Source organism: Mastigoproctus giganteus, chromosome 8 (genome assembly GCF_048544385.1).
Source record: "Mastigoproctus giganteus isolate SK-2022 chromosome 8, ASM4854438v1, whole genome shotgun sequence".
In the NCBI taxonomy this organism is placed as follows: Eukaryota; Metazoa; Arthropoda; class Arachnida; order Uropygi; family Thelyphonidae; genus Mastigoproctus; species Mastigoproctus giganteus.
Window position 1 is genome coordinate 229,359,259 of NC_143582.1, and position 16,109 is coordinate 229,375,367.

Sequence of the window (16,109 nt, forward strand, 5' to 3'; positions counted from 1 at the left end):
CTCTCGATGAATCCAATAATATGATCTGTAGGTTGCAAAAGAGATAGATTGATATTTAGATGGATTATAAAGGGCCCATTGTTAGAGGCCCACTGTTCAAGTGTGTTTAGAGCTTGTTGGAGTTGGTTGATCAGTTGGTTTTGAATTGGATGAGTAGAATTAATAATGAGATAATTATCTCCTTGTCTCTGCTGGCAAAATTCCTATATAATCATTGACAAAAACCCCACAGCTGTCCTAGAAGCCTGTCTAAACTGGACAGAAAACTTCATGTCAGACTGCACAATCTTTTTTCGTATTTTACTCGTACATTTAGCACATATATCCATACTACCAATTGTAATATGTACGTCATAGTACACTTTAGGGAAGTAGATATGACATTAACGGGAAAAGAATATAAGATTAATGATTTGGATAGGATTTGTTTAAACTTTCAGTATTGTATAAGTAACTACTTTCTGTGTATATGCCTTCAAAGAAAAGGACTTTAATCATATTGATCATGATTATATTTAGATGGTTTTTTCCTTCAAGATGATTGAAGGAAAGAAATTAGAGTCTTCTTTTTTAAAAGAATAATATATAAGAAATATCATGATTAATGTGCGGTTGTCTTATCAATTCCTACTATAAATTCATATCTTGGGCATACACCTTAAGTTCAAGACTCACTAATAAGTACAATAATACTAAATTGACCAGGCTCTTAATTGATGCCTTTTCGAACTTATGGGAAATTTCAAAAGAATGTAATTAATCTACCCCCTCCCCTGTCAGTAATATACAACATTACTGTGCAGTGTTGCTTACTGCTTCCAGTTCTTATTGTCATATTGTTTCATTATTTTTTGTTAAGGCCTTTTTTTTTATTATCGTTTATTTGGACTTCTGGAGCAGAATGAAGGAACATTTATTATAATGCACTGCTAACAATAATTACCACAGAAATATACACTTTATGCCATTCCTGTTTACTCAACAATGTAGTTTTTCGTGGCTGTATCTTGTAATAGCTTCTGAAAGGTTTTCTTTTTTTTTTTTGTGAGATACACTGTATGACACTTTAAACATGTGTATCGAACTCCAAATTACTGAAACTTTCTTAAGGATATGTTTTGGGTTCACTGTGGAACCCTTCTTTGGGCCAACATGGGATTCAAACTAAGAACACGATTTTAATACCAAACCACATCAATGTTGTGAGAGAGAGAGAGAGAGAGAGACTCTGTGGGTGCATCAGCTAAGATGCTTCTTCATTTCATGCAAGTCCTTATCAAATGCAGACTATGACACCTCAGTCCTATTACACTGCAGATGTAATTTGATGATAAAAGTCATCTTAGTTTTTAATACCTCATTGACCTGAAGAAAGAAAGATTCCACAGTGGACACAAAATGCAGCCTTATAACAGTTCCATTAATTTGAAATAAAGCAGAGAGGGCTTGTACCCCCCAAGTGTGATTAACAAAACAGAAATTTAAATTCAACGAAGGGGTTAAATGCCTCCTTATTTTAAAAACTTCTAAAATTTCCAATAATGATATTACAATAATCTTTAAATATCCATTATATTCACTTTTGTTATACATTTTTTTTAAAACAAAAATGATTAAAAAATATTTCAAAATAGATAAATGTGAATCTGCTATTCTGAAGGGCTTTTTATATTTTGTAATCTCTTTTCTAAGCTATAAATTCTGCATACTGATTGCTTTCTTTCTAGAAAAGAAGAAAGGTAACAGTTTTATAAAGAAGGAATGTGACAATATACGAATGATGATTCTACAAACGCAGACTTCTGCAACACAATTGTATCACACAGTTTATGCTTGCAAAATGTTGTCTAGTCTCTGATTCAACTTTTCTTTATGTTGTACTTTGATTTACCAAAGTCACAGTTCTAAACTTCTTCAGCTTTCACAAAATTCAAGTTTTGGTCAACAACTTTTCAGCCATCAGATACATTTTCAGTAACAGATACAGGGTCAACATTTCCAATTTGTAATAAAGTGGTATGAATGATGATTCTTATCACTTTATTACAGTGATATGATACTCATATTCACTGATAAGAGCGAAGCTGTAACCAGCTTGAAATTGCAAAAGGAAATCTACTTTTGATGTAGTACTTTGTTCTATTAATTCATGAGTCAGTGACAATGTTGTAAAATTTTTTGGAAGACATTTGGTGCTTGGATAAATTGATTATTTTCATTTTTGCAATGCAAGTTCACTTTAATGAAGTGAAAAAACTAAGTATCAAGTTTAAATCTTAAGATATCAATAAGTTGTTACAAATATTATAACTAAATATGTTAGGATGATTTAGACAGGGGTGGTTAGCATTAGCATAGGCATATGATGCAAGAAAGCAAGCTTATATAGTAACAGCAAAAAAACAAAACAAAAAACCCCCTCCCATTTCACCCTTCCATTCTCTCCAAATGTTTGTCTGTTTCTGTCTTGAATGTATTTAAGCTGTCAACTTCTAAGACAGATGGAAGTTTGTTCAGCAATCAACACCCTGCTGGCTAAAGCCAAATTTTTGCACATCTATTCTTTCCTCAATTTGAATTTAAGTCCCCACAGGTGCGTTATCTGAACAAGAGGGGGAAATACCATCAGCATTGAGCTTCCTCAAACCATTCAAGGCCTTATACACCTCAATCAGAGTTCAACTCGCAGATGCCTAGTCTCCAGATGCTGAAATTTGCAGAACTTAAGCCTTTCTTGATAAGAGAAACCCTTTGTTCCACTCACCAATCTTGTTGCCCTCCTCTGTACATCTTCCACACAAGTGGCCTGACCATGCTTTATACAAGGGGACAATCACTTATTATCCCTGCTAGAAACATTCCTGTATATCACTGACAAGACACCATGAGCTATTCTTGCAAACTGCCTGCACTGCTCAGAAAACTTCATATCTGACTGCACAATTACCCACAGGTCTTTTTCATTCTCTACAACCCTGAGTGCAGTATCACACAGTTGATACGTTACTCTGGGGTTACTGCTACCTATATGCAGTACTTTTACATTTGTCAATGTTAAACTTCAGTTACCACCTCTAAGCACACCTGCTTAACTTTTCTAAATCCTGTTGCAGTAGCGTACTGTCATTAACAACCCTACCAACCTTCGTGTCGTCTGCAAACCTGGACATTAAGCTTGATATACCTTCTTTAACATCATTGATAAATAGAGAAAACAACAATGGGCCCAACATGGACCTCTGGGGGACACCACTAATAACATTAGTCCACTAAGAGCAGTGTCCACTGATTACCACTCTCCATCTATTCCCACTCAACCATCCCTTTACCCATAGCAGCAACTTGCCTTTTATGTCATACTGCTCCAACCTGTACATTATTTTTCCTTGTGCAACAGTATCAAAAGCTTTCCTGAAATCCAAGTATATGATATCAAAATTATTTTTTGCATCCAGTTCCTTTGTGACCTCATTGCAGTATCCAATCAAACCGGTCAGACAAGACTTCCCCTTAACAAACCCATGATGTGTCTGAATTATATCTGCAGCCTTGTCTAGATGATTCTGTAGTGCTTCCTTAACCAGTGCCTCCATCAATTTCAAGGAACAGAAGTTAAACTAACAGGTCTGTAATTACTTGTGTCACCCTTTGATCCCCTTTTCTGAATTGGGGTAAAATTTGCACATCTCCAGTTCATGGGGACCTCCCCCGAGTACAAGGAAGCTCTCATAATTATGGCTAAGGGTTTGCTTACTTCCTTTGTTGCCTCCTTTAATATAACTGGATAGATACCACCACCCCAGGTGCCTTTCTTATGTTTAACTTTGACAATTTCTCCTCCATTTTGCTCTGTTATTAGAAAATCATTTAGCTCCTTGCCAGAGTTTGAATAATGTCTGACATTCCCCTCCCTGAATAACTCCTCAAGTGTGAATGTAGGTGCGCCGACCGGGCTAGCCAGGTGGGTAAAGTACCTGCTTGGCAACCCAAAGGTCGTGGGCTTGAATCCCACCTCAGGCTTGGATCAGAGTAAAATGAAAAAACTTTGGGAGGTGTATTATGGCCACAGAAGCTGATATGCCAACTAACAAAAAAAAAAAAAAAAAAATGTAGATGCAAAATACTCATTCAGTTTGTCAGCTACCTGAACAGTCTAACCAACCATCAATATCAAGTGAACCAATCTGATTAACCCCTTCCTTCTAGACTTTACATAAGTAAAGAACTGTTCGCTGTTTTTCTTTGCATCCTTTGGAAATTATTTATAGTAATCTGCGATCACCTGCCTAACCTCCTTTGTGACTTGATTACACACCAGCTTATATATATACAATAGGCTTCTGTGTCACCTGATGATTTATATGCATTCCATGCATTTTTATTTTCTGTCGTGAGTCTCATTAGTTCATCTGGCATCCATTCAGGCCTATTATTGGTTGTTATTATTTGGTTTTTAAGAGCATTAGCAACTAAGGCCATATTGCTCCTGTGCGGTGGTCATTCCCTGACCTTTCCGCATGCTCCGTATTTGGTGGTGACGGGCTCGAACCCCGGTCCAATCAAGAAGCGTGTGCTACGCACTGCTGCTCCTTCCCACCTGGCTACGGAGGCGCCAATTCAGGCCTAAACCTTGAACAGTATTTCTTAGTTGGTATGAAAAGCCTATTAGCTTCCAAGATTAAATACTTGAATGCTTCCCATTTAGAATTTGCTGTTTGTGACATTATCAGGTGGTTCCACTGTATAGACTTTTACTGCGAGAATTGCCTTCTTGGAACAGAAGAAATGAAAGAATTATATAATGACTAGGTTTAATGGTTGTCTTTATAAACAGCAGGGATATGAGTTGAAATTACTGGTGGTTTTGCAGTTAATCCAAAAGGATAATACTGTTACAATTTAGTGAAAAAAAAAAAAAAAAAAGGGAAAGAGATGCTAATAAAATAAAAATAAAGAAAATTCATGTATACCTTATTTTCCTTTTCTCTCATAACTTCTTCTAACAATTTGAACAACCTGAAAAAAGGAAAAAAAACAGAAATTACAATACAACATTAAAGAATTTCAATTGTGTGTGTGTGTGTTTACAGAATGTTGCAATTAAAAGGCATAAGGGTCTATCTCATATATTTTTAGGTTTAAGCAATTTATTATCTGGACTCTTTTGGTCGTATTTTGTCTAAAATTTTTTATATTAAAATTGAAGTATGATTAGAATTTAAGCTAACATTTAGATTTCATGATTTCTAAATACATCGATGTACTTCTGAAAAGAGTGTAAACCATTTTATTTGAAGGGGGGTGAAATAATAGTAGTAAACAATGGTCCATGAGTGCAGAGACATGACACATACTATTGCCAAATAAGCATGTACCAAAAAGCAAATACCATGTCCCATTGTATTTTTGTTTTGTTTTTCACTTCAAATAAAATCAGCATTAGCAGAGACAAATGACGCAAGAAGGCAAGCTTATACACAGCATCAGGCAAAAAAAAAAAAAAAACCTTCCCATTTCACCCATCCATTCACTCCAAATGTTTGTTCGCTTCTTGCTTGAATTACTTTAAGCTGTCAACTTCTACAACAACAGATGGAAGTCTGTTCCAGCAATCAACAACCGGCTGGCTAAATGCAAATTTCCGCACATCTATTAAAAACTGTCTTCCCTCGATTTGAATTTATGTCCCCGCAGGTGATTAATCTGGGCAAGAGGAAGAATTTAACAAGCATTGAGCGTGCTTAAACCATTCAAGGCCTTATACACTTTAATCAGATCACCTCGCAGGTGCCTAGTCTCCCAGACATTGTAATTTACAAAACTTAAGTCTCTCTCTTTTTGTAAGAGCAACCATTTGTTCCATTTGCTAATCTTGTTGCCCTTCTCTGTACTAGTTCCAGCAGCTCTACATCCTTCCTAAAATGAGGCCCCCAGACCTGCATACAGTACTCAAGGTGTGGCTAGACCACTGCCTTATACAAGGGGATAATCATCTCCTTATAACTGCTAGAAAAATTCCTCAATATCCTTGAGAAGACACCATGAGCTACACTTGCAGACCGTCTGCACTGCTCAGAAAAATACATATCTGACTGCACAATTACCGCCAGGTCCTTTTCATTCTCTACCACCCTGAGTGTAGTACTGCACAGTTGATACTCTGGGGTTACTAATACCCATATGCAATACTTTACAGTTGTCAACGTTAAACTTCAGTTGCCATCTCTCAGCCAATCTACTCAACTCTTCTAGATCCTGTTGCAGTAGCGTACAGTCATTAGTGTCATTAACAACCCTACCAACTTTCGTATCATCTACAAACTTAGATATTAAGCCTGATATACCTTCATTAATAAATACAGAAAACAACAATGATTCCAACACTAAATCCTGAGGGACTCCACTAATAACATTAGTCCACGAAGAGCAGTGTCCACTGATTACCACTCGACCATCCTTTATCCATAGCAGCAATTTGCCCTTAATGCTATACTGCTCCAATTTGAACAGTAGTCTTCTACGCGCTACAGTATCAAAACCTCTCCTAAGATTCAAGTATATGATATCAAAATTATTTTTTGCATCCAGTTCTTTTGTGACCACATCATAGTATCCAATCAAATTGCAGAGAAAAAGGGGAACCCTCGGTGCCTCAAACAACTAAGACACTTTATCCAATCAAATTGGTCAGGCAAGACTTCCCCTTAACAAACCCATGCTGTGTCTGAACTATAACTGAAATCTTGTATAGATTGTGTAGTGCTGCTTTAACTCATTAGTTCATCTGACATCCATAGAGACCTAAACCTTGAACAATATTTCTCAGTTGGTATCAAAAACCAATTCTTTGAATGCTTCCCATTTAGAATTTGCTGTTGGTAACAGTAAATTCTAAACATCATCAGTTGGTCTGTATAGAATTTATAAACTGTGTCAGACCACCATAGTCACCTTTACAAAAGCAAAAACCCTTTTCTTTTTCCCTCTGATGGTAGTTACCTCTTTGAATAAATCCCACAGAAGCACACTGTGTTCACTGCCACCTAGTGGTTCTTTTATTTGCAGATCCTTAATGCATGAAGAATCACTACTGATAATCAGATCAAGAGTATTACTCCCTCTGGTTGCCTCTCGAACATGCTGCTGTAGAAAACAGTCATCCAATAAACCCAAAAAAGCCTTGCTAGTGTACAAGTGACCAACCCACAAGTTCTAGTCAATATCAGGGAAATTAAAATCCACCATTATAAGACATTCTGATTTACAGGCCCAATCTATTTCTCTGTACAGTTGTTCGTTATACTCATCAGAGTCATTAGCCTTTTAACACACTCATACTCTCAATTTTTCTTTCCTAGTGCTTATGTCAAACCAAACTGACTCAACACTGCACTGTCCACCCACGTCAACTGGCTCAACTTCCTTAGATTTTATGTGTTTCTTAACTAATAGCAGAACCTCTCCTCCCTATCCTTTCTGTTCACATTTTACTCCACAATTTCCAATTCTGCATTCCTTATCTCTGTGTGACACCACGTCTCTGATATCCCAACAATATCTGCCTTTGTTGTTTTAACCAGCACCTCAAATTCATAAAATTTATTTACTAAGCTCCTAGCATTGGTGTATACGCAAGTATACATGCACTTGTTCTTATTCTTAGCTACACTAACGCAGCCCAGGTATTTACTTGTTCTGAAATGACTCCCAGCAGTCTCTGAAATACCTCGCACCTTGTTTTCCAGGCTGCTGCTCATTCGAATAGAAGCAGTGAAAGAATCACTTTCTCCTCTGTCAGCAGCTACTGTTAATCTATTAGTCCGTGTATCCGCCCCCCCCCCCCCAAGCTAGCAGTTTTCTGACCTACCTAACATTGCCTCGATAGCATCAGCAAATATTCTTGCACCCTTTCTATTTAAGTATATCCCAGCCCTGTAGAAGCAGTTTCTCCTGTTAACAAGCACAGACCAGACTGAGAAAAATTCTACCCCAGGAGCCTTGCACAATCTCTCCAGAGCCGAATTGATTGAGAAGGCTCTCATCATATACTCCCTTCTATCATGTCTGGGCAGAATTGCAGACACTTTTCAAATTCAACCCTAACTCACGGCATTTTTTCAACATTGACCTGTACTTGTTAAGTAATTCCACCGTTTTCCTACTCTTAATATCATTGGTGCCAATGTGTACAATAATATCACCTTTTGTGCCCTTAAAAGGTGATATCTACTCAACAACATCATCAACTTTCGGCCTGGGCAGACATACCCTTGTCCTGTTCCACCTATCCTTTTTGCACAATATAGTCTCCGTTTCCCTGATAATAGAGTCACCAATAACAACTAGTTCCTATGGGACCAACATATTCTGCATTGGGGATTGCCACTGTGTTACCCAATTTTCATGTGCAATCTCTGGCATTGATGTGGGCAGCTGAGAGCTTGATTGACCACTAGATTTAAACCCTTCAAGGGCATCTACTGTTCTTCAAGCTCTCATAAAGGCCCATAACAATGCTAAATTGGCACCTGATCTCCTTACACTCCTTACATCGAGCACACTCACAAAGTCATTGCCCTTGGAAATATCATGTCCCATTCCTGATAGCCCCACAAACATCAAACAAGCAGTATATTTCAAAAGGCTGTGATTCAGAGGACAACCATCCCCTCAGTTCTCTCCTGAGCCACAGCATTCCTACTACCCTGAGCCTTTTGCCTTGCTGCTGTGGTCTGAGGAATGATTCTGATTCAATTTCAATACATTTAAAATATAACACTACACTTATATCCCAATGCAGTATTAACACTATATATATATACAGGGTGTCCAAAAAAACGTATACAGGCAGTTCTCGCTGAGGATAAAAAAAAAATTTTTTTTTGGACACCCTGTGTGTGTAGTATTGAGTTTTATCTCCTACTGAGTTACGTTATATGAATTTCATGTCTCCTATCAAGTTTAAGTTATATGTACTATCTTTGTAATTATAATAGATATTGTCTATTGCCACACAAGTGGTTCAAACTCTTATGCTAGCTATCTATGCCAAATCACTGATTCTAAAAGCTCTACGTGACAAGCTAAATTATTAAAACACATAATTAGTGCTATAACTTATAGTTATAATCCTCTGCTGATACTGATTACACTGCTAAAAGTTGCGTAGAAACTTCCAGTATCTGCCATATTGATTCAACGTTAGCAAAAATTGACTGTGGTTTTCTGTGAAATTACAAGGCCGAATAAAGAATAAATGCACTAAATTAATCAGAAAATCACAAAAAAATACTATACTACTAAATTTAAACCAAAAGTTATACAAAAACAATAATTTCAACTCAATAAATACAAAAGGTCAACTTAGTGACTCTGAACACGTCTGGCTTCCACTAGCCTTGTCTTTTCAAAAATACAGATAGTGATGATGTTTTTAGACTAAACCAAAGAGGGAATTTTCCCAATGGGGGAAAGCTGTCACACAGGCAAAATTTTTATATAGAAATCATAAAACTATAAACCAGAGGTTCCCAAACTTTCTCAGTTCACAGCGCCCTTAACATAGTAGTTTTCGATCTTTTAATATATACCTATATAATAATTTTATTCTTTATATAGAAATACTAGATCAATTATAAATCACCACAAAATTAAAAAGATACGGTACAATGGATATCATACACCTTTTTATAATGAAATAAATATATAAATTAAAAATAATAACTTTAAGTAACTTAAACCCAAATTACATGGCACCCCAAGAATGTTGTTGTGGCACCACAGTTGAAAACCACTGCTGCTGTTGTTGTTGTTATTTTTGGCCCAAGGGCTGCTTAAACCATATTGCAGCTATCAGTGATATGAAAGTTATCAATGGTGACTGTTATGGAAACAGTCAGAGATGATCATATAATTTTATTTGTTTAAGAAAACAGAATAACTCCAAGGGATTAGCATCATTGCCTATGATATGAGAGAGTTTTAGAGGTTCTTTTAGATTTGGAAGGAAGCTGAATGAGTATTGCCGAGCATGTTTGTACAGAGTGCATTCAACAAGAATGTGCTTCATTGTGAGCTGACAGCTGCATTAAAAACACTGTGGAGGATCATTTTCTGTGAGGAGAAATAGGTGAGTAAACTGGCTGTGGCCAATTCGTGCTCTGGTTAAGATTACTTCTTCCTTTCTGTTAGTACGAAAACTAGAGGTCCATAACTGTGGTTCTGGTTTTATTTGCAATAACTTATTATCCGTTTGAGCTTGCCATAGAAGTGTCCATTGTTCCTTACATATCCTTTGTACCATAGGTCTGTAATCAACATATGGAATGCAAAAGCCTGAAGATGATGGGTTGGATGTTTTGCGGCATAGTCTGCGCATTCATTTCCTGGGATTCAGGAGAAGATGACTGCTTGCTGGCATTCCTGAATAAGAATCATCTTACTTCTTATGGATTTTATTAAAGGATTGGTTGGTGAGGAGGTGTTTTGTAGGGCTACTAGTGAACTCGGCGAGTCCGTATATATTATACTTTTTTTAATGGAGCGATGGACAATATTTTCTAGGGCAAGCTTGGTGGCGAATAACTCAGCTGTATAACTGCTGCAGCACCAACTCCACTATCAGACTTTGATCCATCTATGTATATTTTTGTGAAATGCGGATAATTTTGTGTGTGAGCAGTATGAAGTTGTCACACGTTAATATTTGCAAGGGAATCTTTTCCCCAGTTTAGGAAGTAATTGTCACAGGATGGATTAATACAGGACCATGGGGGAACTGAAGTGTTTGGATCTTGGAGGACTTTTTCAAAGTGTACATTCCAGCTTTCTGATAGAACCTGCAATCTAATTCCAGTAGGTTAAACTGCTCTGGGTTTATTTCTGTAGAACATTTTAAACTGTGGATCACTAAGTATAGGCCAAATGGGATGGGTAGGCATGCTTTGAATTTTAGCAGCATAATTCAGAAGTAATACCTTTGTTCTGAGGCAGAGTGGAACTTCATGGGCTTCAGCGTAGAGACTTTGTACTGGCGATGTTCTATAAGCACCTGTAGCAATCCTGAGGGCAGAACGTTGAACAGGAGCAAGCTGTACTAGCACACTCTCCCAAGCAGAGTCATACACCAGGGGCCCATAATCAAGACGAGATCTAATTAGAGTTCTATACAGGTGAAGTAAGGTGTAACAGTCTGCACCCCATGTTGCAGAAGAAAGAATTCTGAGAATGTTCATTTTTTTTGGCAGGTTGTCCGGAGATATTTGATATGTTCTAAAAAATTAAGTTTCCTATAAAAAATTAGACTGAGGAGGCGAATGCTACTCATAACTGAGATAGGATGATTTGTCAAGTGTAGCTCTGGGTCAGGATGCATCCCTCGTTTGTTACAAAAGTGAATGGCACTTGATTTTTGATGAGATAGTCTGTAACCATTCTGTGTCATCCATAGTTCAATATTGTTTAGTGAGATTTGTAGTTGCCTTTCAATGAAGTTCATATTCAGCGAACTGCAGGAAACAGTCAGATCATCGGCATAGAGATATGAGTTCACACGTTGGGAATACATTTGGTAATATGATTTATTCTCAATGCAAATAAAGTAGCACTGAGAACTGAGCCTGGTGGGACTCCTTCCTCTTGTATATAGATTTGCGAGAAGACTTGTCTATAGCGAACTTGAAAAGATCTATACCGAAGGAAGTTTTGTATGTAGCATGGTGAGTGGCCTCTCAGGTCAAGGGAATGAAGATCTTTCAAGATACCAAAATGCCAGGTGGTGTCAAAGGCCTTCTCTATGTCAAGGCAGACCATTGACGATGTTCATTTCGAATAAATGCATTCCTGATATTTGTTTCAGCCTTGACCATAAGATCTAGGGATGAGCGATTTTTTCTGAAACCAAACTGGTTATCAGAGATTAGATGTTTTGAATCCAGATACCATGTTAATCAGCAGGGTATAATTTTTTCTAAAGTTTTACTCAAGCAACTGGTAAGAGAAATGGGTCTATAATTGTGAGGGATAGAATGATCTTTCCCTGGTTTGGGAATTGCCAGTACATACGAGTGATGCCAGTGAGTGGGGTATGAATGTTCAATAAATATACGGTTGTAAAAGGTCAGCAGCAAGGATAATGATTTATTGCCTAAGTATTGAAGCATTATGTAATACACTCCATCAGGACCAGCAGCACTGTTCTTTGAGGAATATATAGCTTCTTGAAGTTCGATCATAGTAAGCATCTGATTGTATGGTAGAGAAGCAGCAATTTTGAAGTTAAATTTTGATTTTTTGGCTGAAGCTTTGATCTTCTGAAATGATGGATCATATGAGGTCGAGGCAGACAACTGGGAGAATACTGTCCCTAGAGTATTCGCAATCTCTACAGGAGTAAAGAGCTCCTGTCTATTCCAGTTGAATAATGGCGAGGATAATGGAGGAAATTTGCCATTTAGCTGTCTTATTTTTTTCCATATTATTCTTACATCAGTATTTTTATTTATTGAAGTTGCAAATCGGATCCAAGAGTTTTTTTTAGCTTTCTTTCTGATGTGTCAGGCTTTGGCTCTGAGTTTCTTATAATTTATAAGACTATTGGTAGCAGGGTATTTGCGAAATATATTCCGCACTCGGTTTTTTTCTTTTTTGGCATTCTTACATTCTTCATTCCACCAATAGTTTATGGGTCTATAGGTGTCTGATTGTGACTGTGGGATGGCAATAGATGCAGCTGCTAGAATTTGTTTGGTGATATGATCAGTGGCTGTGTCAATTGGGAAAGATTCGATGATCTGTTTATCAAATGAAACATGAGAGGTATATTTGGCCCAATCTGCCTTGGAAAATTTCCATTTTATGTGGTTTTTTGCAGTTGAAGAGTGTGATGTTTGGATTTTACAGATTTTCCTTCCTGAAGCTGACAAAGCTTTTCGACCATATGTCGTGATCACAGGAATGAAATTTACCGAATAGGGGTGAGCATGAAACTTAAATAGGGATTATTTGTCTTCGCACATGCCCTTAAGAGCCCACGAATCGGAGATCAGAAATGGCCGCAAACATTAACAGAATTCTCATGTAATTTCTACGGTTTCTGCAATTAATAGTCACACATAATTACGTTGGACACTAAGCATCATACGGAAGTGTTCTACATACTATATTGAGGTAAACTTCTCTTATTATTTTACAAATATGAAAAAAAAAGTAAAAATTTATATACAGTAAGCACCAGTTATAGTGATCACATCTGCAACTTGAATTTTGATTCTAATAAGCAAAAATTGACAAATATTATCCAGAGGCCATAAAAATAAAGATATAAAGCACAAATTTACACTTTATTACCAATTAAATGATACGTGAAAATCGGAAGAATTATCCACAGGTTAGCAAAATAAAATTAAAATTATACTTACGTATATATAGCAAAGTGTTATGTTTAATATACACTGGTATTCAAAGAAAGGGGCATTATAGCCTTAGTTGCTAATGCGCCAACAAAAACAAACCAAACCAATTCAAAGAAAGTGCATCACCCCTTAAAATTGTAATTGTCGTCCAAATAATGTAAGGATATGGCAATATTTCCTACAGATTACATCAGATAAGATTGACACACATAGGTGATTGTATGTATGTATTTATTTATTTGTCTTGGGCGGCACCTGGAACGTTAGTTCATCTCCGCCTCGTTAACTTATACAAATATACAAAGATTAAATACTGTACAAAAGAAAACCTCAACAGATTGAGGTAAACACAGATAATTTCAAAGTAAACAATGAAAGTAATCTTATGCATATTAACATAAAAAAAAAAAAAAAGTTCAAAGAAAATAATTAAGGATAACAGTACCCATTCAACCGACAAAACTTTGCACAAGCCCAGAAGTCTTAAACAAACCTTAAAAACAGTTGAGGTTAAATCCAGTAAGTCCTGCAGTCATTAGTAGCAAAGTCACAGTTAATCACCAATAACAAAGTCACAGTCAGTTAACAGCCATCCGAACAAAGGAGCACAGGAATTTTCACAGGAATCAAATTGAGTTTCAGTTGTAGGACACTTATAGAGTTCAAAAAAAAAAAAAAAAAAACACAACACACACACAGAGCACAAGTCCAGAGCGGTAGATCTTGTTGAGAAAATGGACGTCATTGCAGTGAAGGTGAAGAGTCTTGAGCTGAATTTGAAACATTCGCATGTGTAGTCATTGCAGATAGAATTGCGAGCCTTTTATTGAAGGTTGCCTTAGCAAAATCCTGAAGAGCGCGGTAACTCGTGGCATTTGATACAAAATTAGGTTCCAATCCTGATGAAAAGTTGGGATTCTGCAGAATTACTCGAAATTCATTGTATGAGGGAAAAGTGTACAACACATGCTGCCAATCTTCCACACCGCCACAATGGCAGAGTTCCGTAGGAGACAAGCGAAATTTAAACAATTTCTTATTTAATGATCCGTGGCCTGATATCAAATAGGAGAAACCAGACTGTAGATTTTTTATCCGTAAGAGAGTCAACTTCAGGAAAAAACTTATGCGTTACACTGCCCAGTGTTGTGTCATCCCGCCTACCCTGCCACAAGTTGATCAACTCTTGCCAAATTCTTTGTCGTTCGGCTTTAACATCGACTTGAGTGTTAATAGAAATACCAAGGATCTCAGTGGGAATCTGACGTTTCAGGCGATAACATAAGCCTCTGAAAATTACGTAGAGATCGAGTCGTAACGTCCCGGCTAAAACCTGTAAAGCAGGTGTTGAAACTGTTCGACAAATCTTCAAAATACAAAGTAACATTGTACGCTGGATTGTCATCAATTTTGATTGAAATTGTACAGTCCGCACCCTATGGAACCAAGCGCCAGCAGCATAGGTAACCATAGGGAGAAACACAGAGTTATAGTAGATTCTTAAACATCTTCTAGAAAGACCCCACTCAGTTCTAGAAACTCTGACAAGAGCGCCGGTGAAATTTCTGATCTTAATTCGCAGATTGGATAAATGAGGGAGAAAGTTTAACTTGCTGTCAATAGTTATTCCCAAAAGTTTAATTTCCATTATTAGAGGTATTTGTCTATCGTTTATTTTAACTCTTGGTGGTCGACGAACATCCAGTTTAGAGCCAAGGATCATAATTTTTGTCTTGGTAGAACTAATTTTTAACTTATTTTCAACTGTCCATTGTTGAAGATCAGATAGAACTTTCTCAGCGGATCTTTCAATAGAAGACCTTGAATTTCCACCAACAAGGACTGTCAAATCATCCGCATATGCCATGATCTTCACGTTGTCAAAAGTTCGGGTAATCCAACCTTGCAGGACAAAGTTCCAGAAAAGTGGTCCCAAAATGGAGCCTTGAGGACACCCTCGATAGACCTGACGCAAAATTTGTCTGTACTTAGATCTGGCGGTGATAAATCTGTTAGAGAAATAGCTCTTAATTAGAAGATAAAGTTGCTGGGAACATTCGGCATGACGTAAACGTTCGAGGGCACTTTCCCACCAAAGGGAATCAAAAGCACCCTCGAAGTCAATAAAGATAGCAAGAGTATACTTGAAACTGGAGTGTTCAACAGAAGAAATGAAGTCTACAAGGGCGTCCTCGCAGGACCTTCCAGGAGTGAATCCGTATTGATTAGGCGCAATTAATCCCCGTTCCAATAACAAGTTGTTTAATCGCAGGGCAATTAAACGTTCTAATAGCTTACCAAGGTTGGCCAATAAAGCTATAGGCTGATAAGACCTCGGTTCCTGGGGGGGCTTGTCAGGTTTCCTAATCAGCTTGATAAGGGCTGTCTTCCACAGATCTGGGAAAGTCCCAGCATCTAAACATTTGTTGAAAAGTTGTAGAAGTATACTGGGCTTAATCTTGGCGAGCCGTACTATAAAGGTACTCTCCAGCATGTTCATCCCTGGGCATTTCTTAACTTTCACTTGTTTGACAGCTGTGTCCAACTCGATGCCTCAGTCTTAATTGAAGAAACGTACAGAGAGTTGGCAGAACGAATATTAGTGTGAAAATCAGAGTCGGAGCTCACATTGTCCTGAAGAAAAAGATTATCTAGAATAATATTTACAGAATCCGTCCAGTTAGTGGTCTCCAGACC

At 37.3% G+C, this 16,109-nt stretch overlaps 1 protein-coding gene across 2 annotated transcripts in view; it reads right to left on the bottom strand.

The window, feature by feature from the left end:
* The window catches only part of LOC150082405 (uncharacterized), a 267,788-nt gene that overhangs the window by 61,231 nt on the left and 190,448 nt on the right, over positions 1–16,109 (bottom strand). For both annotated transcript variants that reach the window (XM_090379267.1, XM_090379266.1), the window contains exon 9: positions 4,971–5,016. In XM_090379267.1, coding sequence (XP_090235393.1) covers positions 4,971–5,016 — 46 coding nt within the window. The remainder of the gene's footprint in view (positions 1–4,970; positions 5,017–16,109) is intronic.